At 46.1% G+C, this 15,850-nt stretch overlaps 1 protein-coding gene across 2 annotated transcripts in view; it reads left to right on the top strand.

Moving 5' to 3' along the window:
• The window catches only part of LOC130118924 (alpha-1,6-mannosylglycoprotein 6-beta-N-acetylglucosaminyltransferase B), a 120,346-nt gene extending 116,010 nt beyond the window's left edge, over positions 1-4,336 (top strand). For both annotated transcript variants that reach the window (XM_056287247.1, XM_056287248.1), the window contains exons 15-17: positions 798-872; positions 1,987-2,261; positions 4,138-4,336. In XM_056287247.1, the coding sequence (XP_056143222.1) occupies positions 798-872; positions 1,987-2,261; positions 4,138-4,336 (549 nt within the window). The remainder of the gene's footprint in view (positions 1-797; positions 873-1,986; positions 2,262-4,137) is intronic.
• The last annotated feature ends 11,514 nt before the right edge of the window (positions 4,337-15,850 follow it).

The raw sequence follows: 15,850 nt of genomic DNA, 5'->3' as shown, positions 1-15,850 counted from the left end.
CGCTGGTTCGAATCCCCGTGTTACCGCCGGCTTGGTTGAGCATCCCTACAGACACAATCGACCGTGTCTGCGGGAGGGAAGCCGGATGCGGGTACGCGTCCTGCTCGCTGCACTGGCGCCTCCTCTAGTCGGTCGGGGCGCCTGTTCGGGGGGGGGGGGGGGGATAGCGTGATCCTCCCACGCGCTACGCCCCCCCCGGTGAAACTCCTCACTGTCAGAGGAGGCATGTGGTAGTCTGCAGCCCTCCCCCGGATCGGCAGAGGAGGGTGGAGCAGCGACCGGGACGGCTCGGGAGAGTGAGGTATTTGGACGGGTACAACTGGGGAGAAAAAGGGGGGGAGAAAATAAAGCAAAAAAATGGATCCAAAAAAAAAAGCGTCAATCACTTGGGTTCAAATCTGCCCTTCTTGGTGAGAGATGATGGAGCGGCTGGTGTATTGACTCTGACGAGCCGACGGACGGGGTGGCGGAGCAGTCCCGCAGCACCGTCTCTGTCTCAGGTGAAAGACATGAAACACATTGGCAGTTTAATCCATTGTTCGCTATATTGAGGTAGTGGCTGCCGAAAATAATGAAATCAATTTTAAAGTCTGTCCCCTGTGATGTATTAGGTCATTGATTTTAATGCGAGGCGCGGGCACAATATATATGCCCGTGATAAAGCTGCTGACAATTACTCTAATGAATATGTCAGCTTTGATTAACCGTCAGGTGCTTAATTATATTTACAGTCGGTGTGTGACTCTCTCTCGTCTTGTCTCGCCCCCCCCCCCCCCCCCGTGTGTGTGTGTTTGTAGGTGGAGCCCCTCTTGCCCTACGAGTACACCTGTGAGGGGATGCTCGAAAGGCTTCACGCTTACATTCAGAACCAGGTGGGTGCCGGACTCCGGTGTTATGTACCAACACATAAACGTTTTTCATCTGAGCCGGTCCGTCTGTCGTCACCCCGTCTTGAATATTCCACCCCAGGGTTACTCGGGGACGCCCATCATGCATCGGTGCAGTGCGTGGCAGCTGATGTGGGCGAGGTGGAAGGAAATGGGCTTTATCGGTCCCAGACCCGATTGCTGCCTCTGCCCCTTTGCCGTCTCGCCGTCACACACACACACACACACACACACAGTGTGATGTGCGGCTGCCCGCCTGCTGGGTACGAGTCGGGACTCCCAATCAGCACGGCTCTCCTCCTTTCCCCCGCCTCCTCCTTTCCCCCGCCTCATCGTGATCCTTTCCCCGCCCCTTACCCTCCCTCGCTCCCTCTTCTACCTGTTTCCTAAATCTCTCGTGGCGCCCTCTCCTCCTCCGTCGCTAGCGCGGTGTCTGTTCCGGACCCGCTGACCCGCGAAACCGCAAATACGACAGCTTTTCCTCGTCTCCGAACGCTCTCTCTCCCTGTCCGTCTCGGCCTCCTTCTCCCCGTGAACGCACCTTGCCCTCCCTTCGCCTCTCCATTCTTCCGGTGACCGGCCCCGGGTGACGTTGGTGCCTGTTTTTGTGGAGCGCACAGGGCGTCTCTGTTCGGAAGGACAATGCAGGAGAGCCGGGGGAGACCAGAGGCCCGGTTATTGCTCTTAGGGTGCCGGGGGTCCTGCTTAATAAATGGGTCTGGGGGCCAGAGGGAGATGTCAGAGGAATGTTATTACCCGGGTCTCATGAATAGCCCCAGCTGGAGGAGGAATGTAATCACAGCTCTCACCAGGCCTAATTCCAGCTGCAAACCTCATGTGACTCATGGCGGCATACCTCCACACTCACAGTCCTTTCCCCGCCACACTGACGAGGCCTTGTCAGTCGTGGTAGGTTTGTGAAGTAAGAGGTCCGTCGTTCCCGGTGGCAGCTATTCCAGAGTTCAAGGTGTGTTATAAGCTAACTCCTGTATCGAATGTTTTGTCACGGGCGTCGGGTTTTTAGCGGACCGTTAGAGCCGCGCTCGATGTGGCGCCGAACTCCTCGGTAACGAGGGCCGCTGTCTGTTTTCACCTGCAGGACTTCTGTTCCCCCGAAGCGCCCTTCCCTCCAGCGAACGCCTCGAGAACTCGGGCGGATGGCAGAACCCACAGCCCGTTCGTCCTCCTCCCCAACTCGACTACGCTGGCCCGGGCCGCCGACGCCAGCTCGCGCGCCTCCTGGCCGCCGCTCGGCGCGCTGCGGCTGCTGACCTCCGCGAAGGGCCGGTCATGCGTGGCGGCGTGCCAGAATGTGGGGCTGGTCTGTGAGCCCGCCTTCTATCGCTTCATCAACGTCAAGGAGGCCTTTAATGTGTAAGACGCCCCCTTCGGTCGGATACTTCGTAGATACATTTGTAGGGCACATTAATTTAGCCCGCCGCATTTGCTAGTTTCCCCCCCCCCCCCCCCATTTACTCTCATTGTACATTATGTCTGTGGAGTAACAAGATATTGTGACCTGTAGTAAATCAAAGTATATTTGTACCTTTGCTTAAAAACTATAATTTGAACACTGGACATAAAAGATTAATTTATCAGGGTGAATGAATAATAATCCTTCCAGGAGTTTTACAATATAAGTTCTACAGTATAAGTACTACAGTATATATTCTACAGTGTAAGTACTGCAGTAAAAGCGCATATAGGTTCTACTATAGACGTACTACAGTATATAGTCTACACAGTATAGGCTCTACCTTATCAGTACTGCGTATAAGTACTAAAATATAGGTTTTACTGTATAAGAACTATACAATAAGAACTACAGTACAAGTTCCACAGTATAAGTACAACGGTATATATTCTACAGTATCAGTACTGCAGTACAAGTGCATATAAGTTCGACTGTATAAGTACTACAGTAAAAATTCTACGGTATATGTTCTATAGTATAGGCTCTACAGTATAAGTACTAAAATATAGGCTTTACTGTATAAGAACTATACAATAAGCTCTAGAGTACAAGTTCTACAGTTTAAGCTAAGACCTGTTATACTAAGTACTACAGTACAGATACAGTTAAAGTACTGTAGTATATAAATTCTACAGTATAAGTACTGCAGTAAAAGTGCATATAGGTTCTACTATAGAAGTACCACAGTATATAGTCTACAGTATAGGCTCTACCTTACCAGTACTGTGTATAAGTACTAAAATATAGGTTTTACTGTATAAGAACTATACAATAAGAACTACAGTACAAGTTCCACAGTATAAGTACTACAGTATATATTCTACAGTATAAGTACTGCAGTACAAGTGCATATAAGTTCTACTATAGAAGTACTACAGTAAAAATTCTACAGTATAGGCTCTACAGTATCAATACTGTGTATAAGTACTAAAATATAGGTTTTACTGTATAAGAACTATACAATAAGAACTACAGTACAAGTTCCACAGTATAAGTACTACAGTATATATTCTACAGTATAAGTACTGCAGTACAAGTGCATATAAGTTCGACTGTATAAGTACTACAGTAAAAATTCTACAGTATATGTTCTACAGTATAGGCTCTACAGTATAAGTACTAAAATATAGGTTTCACTGTATAAGAACTATACAATAAGCTCTAGAGTACAAGTTTTACAGTTTAAGCTAAGACCTGTTATACTAAGTACTACGGTACAGATACAGTTAAAGTACTGCAGTATATAAATTCTACAGTATAAGTACTGCAGTAAAAGTGCATATAGGTTCTACTATAGAAGTACTACAGTATATAGTCTACAGTATAGGCTCTACAGTACCAATACTGCATATAAGTACTAAAATATAGGTTTTACTGTATAAGAACTATACAATAAGAACTACAGTACAAGTTCCACAGTATAAGTACTACAGTATATATTCTACAGTATAAGTACTGCAGTACAAGTGCATATAAGTTCGACTGTATAAGTACTACAGTAAAAATTCTACAGTATAGGCTCTACAGTATAAGTACTAAAATATAGGTTTTACTGTATAAGAACTATACAATACAAGTTCTGCAGTATAAGCCAAGAACAGTTATACTAAGTACTACGGTACAGATACAGTTAAAGTACTGCAGTATATAAATTCTGCTGTATACGCGAAGAACTACAGCAAAAGTTCTACAGTATAAATACTACTACAATAATACGGTATGAGGTCTACTCTATAAGTGCATGATGAAGCCTCTCCTCCTCTCCTGGTTCCCCAGGCTGGACCTGCAGTGTGAAGGAGTCGAATGGGAGATGAACCACCTCTTCCCTGCCTTCTCAGCAGAGCACTCTGAGTGTGGCCTCCAGAAAGACCCGCTGTTGTTCAGCTGTGCCGGAGCACACTCCAAATACCAGCGCCTCTGTCCCTGCAGGGACTTTCGCCAGGGCCAGGTGGCGCTATGTAAGGACTGCCTATGACCTGGGGGGCAATTCGGTGGAAGAAAGACACGCTCTAATCAGTTAAGTGTCCGTTAAGGTTCTGTGGTGAAATAATCCATAAAAGACATAAATATATCTAGTCTTTAAGCTTTGACCCTGGGCCCAGCGCCATGGTGCAAAACCCAACACAAAATAGTCGCCGAAATAGGTGAAGCAGTAATGCGTCTCAGGGAACTGCATGATTGTACTCTTGTTCTGGTGGAGTTGGAGCTGGTTTTTCGGTTTATTGGTTTACTAAAGGGAGCATTTTGGCTTTCAGTGTCTACAAAAGTACTGACCAAATGTGTCGTTTGATGGATTGTTTTGACTAGCATAAGAAATCATGAACATTAAAACAAAAAAAAAAGGAAGCCTTGATGAAAATGTTGCAATGCTTTACTGAAACTCGAAGCCACATGGTCATGGGTGTGTTTACTCAGTGTTGTGTATATACTTATCATTGTGCAGTTTGGGTATTTGTACTTGAAACACCCAAAGCCATTTACATTATGTAGAGATGTACTATTTTCCATGTCCTGTAATGTATATATTTGTACATAAGTGTTTTTTAATAAAATCTGAGCCAAAAAAAAAGAAAGAAAGAAGGTTTTCATGTTTTAAATGATAGAAAGCAAGAAGTTGTATTTCCTTGCCTTAAAAAGTAGAAATGGTGAGCTGGTATTAGACCTTTCGGTTAGATGATGAAGCTAAATGGAGGAAAATACCCTGCGCACATCTGTCATGAGTTTCATTTGTGATGCATCTGCAGCCACCGCTGGCTCAGACACGTCCCGTCGGGGTCTAGATATCAGACGACACTTGTGTTTGGCCTGCCAGAGGTGGGTACAGTGCTATGTCAACATTGTGGATTTCACCGGGAGGAAAAGCAGATCCGGATCTTACGTGGCCGCTGTACGGTTTAATCGGCTTATCGTATATCTGTGAAGTTCAGCATCTGATGCACGCCCCAGACATTTCCCACAGTCGCTTTTAAATAACGGCACACCTTCGTCGGCCGCCCCCTGTGTTAAGTGCGGAGGCACAGTTGCTTTATATACATAGTCAGCGAGAGAAGCTGCACAATTACAGACACACACACACACACACACATAGGATCAAACATTTTTCAACATAATTGGCAATAAATTCAGGCATATCTGCATCAGATGCTGTGTTATCTGGGCCAGTGTTGACGGGCCGTCGGGCGGTGAAAGGATAAGTGCCGGGCCTGGAGAGAACTGATGACTGGGAGGTTGAAAGGAGGGATCACAGACCCCCCACGGTGCTTATACAGTGGATGTGAGAGGTCTAGACAACCCTGTTAAAATGGCAGGAAAGGAAACCAAGACACGGTGGCGAATTCCCCCAGTCCGGGGGATCGTCGCCACAGCCGGGACGCGAACCCGTGTCTCCCACGCCGCTTGCGGTGTGGGAGACACGGGTTCGCGTCCCGGCTGTGGCGACGATCCCCCGGACTGCCCCCCGAATTCACCACAGCACTATATCAAGTCAAAACCCTTTCCACCCTTAATGCGAAATTGCAGCCTATAAGAATAAAGTGAAAAACAATAAAACATTTTAGGGGTAAAAAATAAATAAAATAACCCGGTCACATAAGTGTGCGCATCCTTTTATAATTGGGGATGTGGCTGTGTTCAGAATTAACCAATCACATTCAAACTAGTGTAAACTAGTAATAAGACACGTTAGCCCCTAGCTAACGGGTCAGACCTTTTAGCCGAGCGGTTAGTGATGTCGCCTTGTGGTGCAGTACACCCCGTATCGAATCCCGCACCGGGCAAGAAAATAACCGGTTACATTGGTGGCAGCGGTGGGATCCGGAAGTGTGCAGATCCTCAGAAGTCTCTTCGGAGCGCGGGAATAACAAAGCGCGAGGGCGCGCTTCCGGGGAGGGTGACGACTGTAAACTACTAATAAGACCCGTTAGTCCCTAGCAAACGGGTCTGACCCTTCAGCCGAGCGGTTAGTGACGTCACCTTGTGGCGCAGTACACTACGTATCGAATCCCACACCGGGCAAGAAAATAACCGGTTACATTAATTTCTTTAATTCCAATTAGTAGTTTTGAATGTATCATTTAAATCTTCTGTTAAGTATTTGTGAAGTTAATCTTAGTTATTGGTTGAATTTACTGTTATTCCCTGCGGAAATTGGGCTGCTTCACATGGCTCCTTCTGAACCTCCTACGCTTCCGTAGCTTCCGCCTTCCCTTCGCAGCGCCGTATCGCATTGATGAGGAGCGGGGGCGCGGAAGAGAGACCAAAACACGTGTCATCATTATCTTCCGCAGAGCCGATACATACTGAAAAACAGTCCTCGAGAGTTCCCCCCCTTCTATGTCCTATCCGCGTCCGCTACACTGGGGCCGGGACCCGTTCGAAACCGCTGCGGAGACAAGACCCTAAAGAGGGCAAGGAAGCCAAAAAGCATGCCGAGTTTTGCTTTTGTGAGGACCAGATGAAGGCTTTGGCTGTTTTTGGCACCGGTAATTAACTGTACTGCTGGAGCAGAAAGAAAGTCAGTATTGCCATCACTGTAGATGCCGCAAGGACATTTCTGGGTGTTGCAGGAGTTTCTGGAAAAGGTGTGCAGCAGCAGCTGCTGAGAGAGAGGGGGGGGGGTAAAAGAAACCTGTGAAATAATTAGTTTAATTGAGAAGACATGTTTTTCTCAAGTAGACATTTTGAGGATTCCATGACAAATGCTCACAAGACCAATGCTCACAACACTAAAAGAAAAAGAGACAAATGCTCACAAATTGTTTTAAAATCTATATTTACAGCGAAAAATTATAGTATACAGACGTACAAATATGAAATATGTTTACATATCGATATAATTATGAAAATATGTACAAATACTTTCAAAACCCAATGCACTAGTAAAATATGTACATGAAATCGATTTCCTTTGTAGTTCTATGACTCTATAGACGCTGCTTTAAAATCTCTTAACTAGGTCACTGTGATCCCTATTATGTGATATTTCTTGTGACATGCCACAGACTGTTCAATGGAATATTTTTCCATGAATAAAGGTTAATTAAGATTATGTATTACTAAACAGTAATTGATAGTGTAACCGGTTATTTTCTTGCCCGGTGCGGGATTTGATACGGGTTGTACTGCACCACAAGGCGACATCACTAACCGCTCGGCTAAGGGGTCAGACTCGTTAGCCAGGGACTAACGTATCTTATTAGTAGTTTACACTAGTGCATTTCATTTGTCAGGGAGATGTGATCCCTCTCACATGCTCAGGCCTATGTGATATGTCTTATGGGACACGCAACAGGATGTTCAGTTGACTTTTTGAAAAATAAAGATTGTAAAACAATTTGTGAGCATTTTTCTCTTTTTCTATTAGTATTGTGAGCATTTGTCTTGTGAGCATTTGTCTGCACACCCATTTTGAGCCACTCTCCAGTCCAGTTGGTGGCGGTAATGCGCCAAATCGTTGTTTGCCAACCGCCAATAGACGTGTAAAAGAAGAGTTTCCTGACATTTTCCTGGCGCCTCCAACTGCGACATCCGGGTCGGCATGGTCGGTGAGCCCACGCTGAGGTGAGTTTTTTATTTGGTTGAAAAGGGAAAGAGGAAAAGAAAACGGATGAATCTTGCTGCCAGGTTTCTCTCTACCCAGGGGGTTTGGGGCGAATTATAGCAGATTAAGGGACTTTATTGTAGGAACCTCGACCGACTGCCTGTGCGGGTCTGGAACGACGTTCTTCCGCGAATTCCTGTGTGTGTAGCAGGAGGGCACGGAGGGGAATCCACCGTGGCAGCCACAGCACGAGAGCTTAGTGAGGAGGAGGGGGGGGCAAATAGAAACGAGGCGAGGAAGGGACGGTGAGTGGAAAGAACAGCTGAAGTCGAGATCAAACTACTTCGGGCGGAACCGAGTGAGGAAAAGGAAGATGGAGGTGAGCGCCCGAAGAAAGGATTACTAAATGAAACGATGAGATTTGAGGGAGATGGGGGGGGGGTGTAAAGGCAATGGACCTGTTAAAACTGACAAATCATTAGAGCACAAGTTGGAGATACGCGAGAACTCTGGGAGCCGGAAATATGCTAATAGGGTTTAATAGTGACGTACAGATGGAGAAGGCGGAGAAGCTGATCAGTGTCGGGCAAGTCAAAGGGCTCTAGTGTCCAGGTCATAGCGCAGTCGAAGGCGCTGGCGCTGGTTCGCGGCCAATACTTGTTTGCTAATGTAAGCTACTAATAAGACACGTTAGCCCCTAGCTAACGGGTCTGACCCTTTAGCCGAGCGGTTAGTGATGTCGCCTTGTGGTGCAGTACACCCCGTATCGAATCCCGCACCGAGCAAGAAAATAACTGGTTATATTGGTGGCAGCGGTGGGATCCGGAAGTGTGCTGATCCTCAGAAGTCGCTTCGGAGCGCGGGAAGAACAAGGCGCGAGGGCGCGCTTCCGGGAGAGGGTGACGACTGTAAGCTACTAATAAGACACGTTAGTCTCTAGTTAACGGGTCTGACCCTTTAGCCGAGCGGTTAGCGACGTCGCCTTGTGGTGCAGTACACCCCGTATCGAATCCCGCACCGGGCAAGAAAATAACCGGTTATACTAATAATGCTGCGCTGGTAGTAATCGGGCGCAATGGAGGCGCAGTTGTAAAAGGGTTGGACTGGAAGGAATAAATAAACAGTGCCTGGTGCCACAGTACCAAGTTTGCTCATGCCAGACGTTGACTTGTTTCATAGAATATTGTAACGTGCATGGATAAGTAGGCACGTTGGTCCTTGACTATCGGGTCGGACCCTTTAGTCGACTGGTTAACGTTGTCGCTTGCGGAGTGGGGGACACGGGTTCGAGTCCCGGCTGTGGCGACGGTCTCCCGGACTGCCCCCCGAATTCGCCACATTGGTTTCAGAAGTGGGATGGTGAGACCGTGAGGTCATCGGAAGCGCGTGCGCCCAGAGGCGTGAGGGAGCTGATATGCTGAAGCGCGGGGACGCGCTTCCCGAAGGAGGAGGGGGGGGGGTCGTGTAACGTGCATGGATAAGAAAACACGTTGGTCCTTGATTAACGGGTCGGACCCTTTAGTCGACTGGTAAACGTTGTCACTTGCGGAGTAGGAGACACGGGTTCGCGTCCCGGTTGTGGCGGTTCCCAGACTGCCCCGTGAATTCGCTACAATATGTTTGTTTTACCCCCGGGGCTCGAACCCAGGACTTTGCTGTGGAGCCAACGCACTATTTACCCCCCGGGGCTCGAACCCAGAACCTTCTTGCTGTGTAGCGACCGCGCTAACGACTGCACCACCGTGCCGCCTCCCTCCCCAGTCGCTGCAGTATTGTGCTAAAGGGATGACACAATTAACATTGTCGTCAAAATCGTCCCAAACTGGTGTCGTTCGTTTGCACTAAAGGTGTGCATTTAAACAGGGGAACGAGTGAGTAGTCCAACCTTGGGGGGCGTCCCGGGTCGTCTTCTGTGTGGAGTTTGCATGTTCTCCCCGTGTCTGCGTGGGTTTCCTCCGGGTGCTCCAGTTTCCTCCCACAGTCCAAATACATGTCAGTCAGGTGAACCAGCCGTACTAAATTGTCCCTAGGTGTGTGTGTGTGTGGGCGTGGGCCCTGTGTGATGGCCTGGCGGCCTGTCCAGGGCGTCTCCCCGCCTGCCGCCCAATGACTGCTGGGATAGGCTCCAGCATCCCCGCGACCCTGAGTAAGGAGAAGCGTTTTGGAGAATCAATGAATGAATGTAGGTAACGGTAGGAGTGGTGGGGGCTGTCTTCAATTACAGCCAATAAAATCGGCTCCTCTCATTCCCTTTTAAAAGCAGTGTGCTCTCTCTCTTTCATGGCAAACTACCAATTTCATAAAGGACGGCGGAAGTCCAGACCAGCCATGGCAGAAAAGCTTCTCCCAGGAGGAAACCGATGTCCTTGTTCGGGAGATGCGGAGTCGCCATTTGTACACACAACAGACACTAATCCCAATGTGATATGAGACAACACGCAAACATGATTATTTGACAGGCTGCGTTTAATGTGTCTTCATTCTCACCAGCGTCCTTCTCTCTCTCCTGCTCAATCTACGTGGCAGGAGACCTTAAATAGTTGTGATCACGGCTCAATTAGCCCAGGCAATCAGTTCATTTTTCCAGGTTGAATGAGGTTAATTGAAATCCCCGTCACCATGTTGTTTTCCGTGTGTGATGACCCACACTGACTTTTATGTTGGAAGACAATGATACACGTGCAGACGTCTTGTTTTGTGATTAAAAAGATTCAGGACAGTAGTAGTTAAATTGTTCACAAACTAGGCTGACATAACATACACAGATTATTGGATAAGTCTATGCTCAGTGCACATTCGCTAAAAGCCCGAGGAACTACCGCACAATGCCTGCGTCTGCACTAAGACGTGGTCTGACCAGGCGGAGACGCCGGCATCATGCCAAACTAAGCTATGCGTCACCTGATTTTGACTGACACGCTGTACTGCGCCCCCGCGCCCATTTCGGCGCAAGCGATGTCATGGCGAGCCTTGAAATTGGCAAACATGCCCAGGTGAAAGAAAAACCACTTTGCGCCCAAGGAAATTGTCCTTGTCTGTGTGAGCGCTACAGCTGGCCTTGCACCGTCCAGAAACAAGAGCCCAGAGTGGGAGAGTGAAGGTCCAGTGGCTGCAAAGGTGTGACTTCCGGAATACCCCTTGGCGTTAGTGTGAGGGCTCTTGTTGAGAACTTGCCAGTATATAACAGTGCAGTTGAGAGTGCTAAAAGAACGACAAGAAGTTGAGGAAAAGGAAACTTAACAGTTTTGGTAGAGTTCACCGTGAAAGGTATCCCAAGAGAACTATAGTTTGGATTTGTAGAATATACCGTAAGGGAAAATATATCAAAACCTATGAGATGTTTCAACTGCCAAGAAAGAAAAAGTATGCAAAGGAAAGAAAGTGTAGGTGTGGTGGAGAACATGAGTATGGAAAGTGTGGAGAAGTCAAACCAAAATAATGTAACTGGAGATAACACAGTGCTGCGTATTGGAGTTGTGAAGTATAGAAACTTGAGGCAGAAGTCCAACGGATAAGAATAAAGGAAAAAGTTTATTATGCAGAAGCAGTTAAGCTGGCTAGGCACAAAAAGCAGTCTGGGGGAAAAAGGCCTCGGTGAAGGACAAATGGCCGTGAATGTAGTGCAGAATGATAAAATAAGGATGTGGGCAGAGAAAAAAAGTTGGCGACCTTCACAGCAGGAGTGATAAACGCAACATCTGAGGTTATGTAACTGAAAGGTTTCAAGTAATTGTCAAAGCAGCGGTGCAGCATCTTGATATGATTCACAGGCAAGTCAAGAATCACGCATTGGTTGATACTAAGGACAATTTGTAATACTTCAGTGGAATGTGAGAAGTTTGATAGCCAATGGACTGGAGTTTTAAAAAAAATCATAGATAGTAAGAGGAAGAAACCAGACATTCTGTGTATACAAGGTTCATGGCTGAAACCCAATTTGTAATTTATGGATGTGTAGCAATTAGGCGAGATGGGGAAAGAGGAGGTGGTGTCACTTTTGTTAAACAAGGGATTCCCTGTAGAGTACTGGGTACAGGGAAAGAAACGGAGTACGTGGTGTTGGAGGTGTGGGTTGGAAGGAAGGAATTGGTGGTGGTGATTTATTATAACCTATGTATGAGAATAGAATTGAACAAACTTGAAGGAATAGAAGGGCAAGGTAGGACAAGCATTGTGTGGGGATTTTAATGCACATAACACATTATGGGGGAGTGAGAAAACTGATGGCGATGGTCAAGCCATACAAGACTTGTTAGATGAAAGGAATCTAGCGTGCTAGATAGAAGTAAAACAAGGATACATGTCAGTACAGGGAAGGAGTCTGTACTTGACCTTACATTGGATTCTAATACTATTCTAATATGTGACTGGAAAGCCTATCAAAAAGGAACCATGGGTAGTGACCACTATCCAGTCCTTTGTAAAATACACATTCATGTGTCAGTGACTGAAGTAGACGGGGGTGGAAAACCTCTCCCAGTTAGCGTTGGGAATGCTAACTGGGAGAGGTTTAAGGAAGAGAGTGGTGGTCATCCAAAACAGATTAATTGTAATATTTCTATAGGAACTTCCTATTTCTATAGGAACTTCAGAGATCTACCTCTAAAACTAATGGAATTACAAAAGGGAAAGCAGTACCATGGTGGGACAGTGAATGTAAAGGGGCTGTGCGAAACTGAAATGGGGCATTTAAAGTTGTGAAAACAACTCACAATTTTCAACATATGGTACGGTTAAAAAAAGCTCAGGCGCTAATAAGGAAGACAATAAGGCAGGCAAAAAGGACGTCTTGGAGAAAGTGTTGTGACACAATTGGAAACATGACTCCAGAGGCGGACTGGGAATGAAAAATGGCCCTGGGCTTTTTGACTCAGACCAGCCCACTAACCCCCCCCCATCAACACCACCCACACAAACCACACTTTATGTAAACAAGATTACTGAACAATATTTTTAACAATAACTTGAGTAAATAGATGTAAAATAGAACAAGGGGAATGTGTTGCTCTTAGGGGGAGGCTGGCTAGAAGGAGCACATTTCGGCGCACTGGCAGCAAGGTGGCAAGAATCTCTGGAACCGTATGACCAGTAAAAGGAGTAATTTTAACCACCTTTACGTTTTTTTCTCTTTGTTTGTCCATCTTACTCCACTCCACTATTTATCCTCCTGTCGCCGCTTAACAGAGACGGGAAAGGGGCGGGGCCCAGGACACGTTAGAATGGACCGGACCAAAAGTAGTTGGCCGGGAGAGAGAGGCTGACAGATTTAATACCCAACCGCAGTGGGCCGGCAGCCCGCTCGCCTGGGCCAGTCAGACACACAACACTTGGTTATTTTTATTGAAGTGGGGCCTGGGGTTATTTATATTTTGCACTGCGTCGACCCCAATTGTCAAGCGGCCCACTAGGAAAACTCCCGGTGCTCCAGATGGCCAGTCCGCCATTGCATGACTCTAGTAGGAGAAGCATGATGGATGATTAGAAAGATGGGAGGTGACAGAAGGGAGTGGTGTTATCCTGTGTTAACAAATAAAAATGAAATGGCGGTAACTAATAAAAAGAAAGTTGAGTTATCGGTTAATACTTTTATCAAAAGTACACAGTTCTAATTGTCTGGGGAGGGTAGAAGAGGCAGGAAAGAAACAAAATCTGAAAATATGGAGGCCTTAAGGAAGGAGAGCGTTGAAGTCAAGCTTATTTATATAGTACATTTAAAACAACCGCAGTTGAACCAAAGTGCTGCACAAGCTTAAAATACAATATTAAATAAGTGACAAATGAATATAAAAATGTGTAAAGAAAACATAAAATAAAATATATGCAAAGAAAACAAAATAAGGAACAATTGTGAAGAAAACGTAAAAATAAAATATATATGCAAAGAAAACGTAATAAAATAAAGAATATATGTAAAGAAAACATCATAAAATAAAGAATAAACAATAAAACGTCAGAGTAAAAGTATATTTGCACAATAAAATCATGGTGTCAAGCTCAACTTGAATTGAATGCCAGCGAGAAGAGGTAGGTCTTTAACAAGGTTTTAAAAGTCTGTTAAGGTCAGAGCAGATCTTGTGTGTACTGGTAGATTGTTCCAGAGAATTGAAGATGAACTGCGCCCACCATTTACTATGGGAGAGTTGAAAGAGCACTTGCTAAAGCTGGAATGACTGCACCAGGAATGGATGAAGTGTTATATTTAAAACATTTAAGAACAGAAGGCTTGAACGGATCAATATTGCATAATAAAGTGTGGGAGGAAGGTGGAATACCAGCAAGTTGAAAAGAGGTGGTTATTGCACTATAAGAAAGCCAGGGAAAATGCAAGTAAGCCATCAAATTATAGGCCAATTGCCATAACACCGCACATATGCAAACTTATGGAACAAATGGTAAATGAAAGATTAATTTATTTAGAGAAACAGTGGATTTAGGGAAGGAAGGGGAACTTTGGATTCAGTGTTGTGTCTACAGGATGAGGTAAGGAAGGCACAGGTTAGCAAAGAAACAGTGGCAGCAGTGTTCTTGGAAGTAGAAACAGCTGATGATACGCTGTGGAAGGTGGGAAGTTTGAAAAAGATGCATTTAATGGGAATTGGAGGAAAGATGTTTAATTAGATAATGGACTTTATGAATAAGAGAACTGGTTGGATGTGACATGTCCAGAAAGTAGGAGGTAGAAATGTCTTTATGCATGCTCAGTAATCCAGGTAAGAAAATCTAAGAAAGTTGAGAACCAGTTCATCTGGACACAACGTTGATTGGGAGAAACATTTCATCACTCATGGCTTTAGAGTGGATCGAACAAAACCGACCAAAGTCTCTTTTTTTTTTTTGTAGTGATTCTCCATCTGCACTATCTAGTCTCATGTCAGGTGTGTCCAATATCCGAACCATCCATTATCCGAACCGCTTATCCTGCTCTCAGGGTCGCGGGGATGCTGGAGCCTATCCCAGCAGTCACTGGGCTGCAGGCAGGGAGACACCCTGGACAGGCCGCCAGGCTGTCACACAGGGCCGACACATTCACACCTTGGGACAATTTAGTACAGCTGATTCACCCGACCTACATGTCTTTGGACTGTGGGAGGAAACCGGAGCGCCTGGAGGAAACCCATGCAGACACGGGGAGAACATGCAAACTCCACAAAGAAGATGACCCCCAAGGTTGGACTACCCCGGGGCTCAAACCCAGGACCTTCTTGCTGTGAGGCGACCGCGCTAACCAGTGCGCCACCGTGCCGCCAATGGCAATACACTTGAGAGTAATTAAACAAGGCACTGAGATCACATTCATATGGATTCCTGCTCACGTAGGCATTAAGGGAAATGTAAAAGTAGACGAAAGGAAGCAGACATCCATATCAAACTTGTCAAAATCAAACGCATACAGTACGAGGGTGGGAGTTTCAACTAAAATAGGGATCGGTTGGCCACTAAATTGGGAGAAAAAAAATCAGGGGGAAAGAGCGTTGTGTGGGAAAACATCAAAGAATGGCGACGGCTCTGGGTTAAGGAGATGTGGGGAGACGTTTGCATTCGATTCAAAACAGAGAAGGCAGTGTAAGAAACGGGAGAAAACGCACAACAAGAGGTCGTAATAATAAGAACGGGACGCAGCAATCGACACAGCACACTTCAAGGCTGAATTTGTACCTACATGGGCCCCTGGGCACTGAAGCCATTAATCCCCACCTTAATTATTTTGAGTTTCCAGTCAAGCTGGCATGTCAAATCCACCAGACCGTAATCCCACCAGTCCAGCCGAGCAGGTATTATCCGTGTACGAGCCGATCGTTTCATAACCGATTTAGAGTCCAAAATCAGAAAACCAGTAAGGATCTGTTTTTTCATTGTTCGTTTACAAATCCAAAATCAGAAAACCGGTAACGGGCTTTTCCCCATTGTTTTGATTTAGGTCTGAAGTTGAAAGCTGAACATGGGAACGTG

Source organism: Lampris incognitus, chromosome 10 (genome assembly GCF_029633865.1).
Source record: "Lampris incognitus isolate fLamInc1 chromosome 10, fLamInc1.hap2, whole genome shotgun sequence".
In the NCBI taxonomy this organism is placed as follows: Eukaryota; Metazoa; Chordata; class Actinopteri; order Lampriformes; family Lampridae; genus Lampris; species Lampris incognitus.
This window is presented reverse-complemented; position numbering and strand designations above follow the sequence as displayed.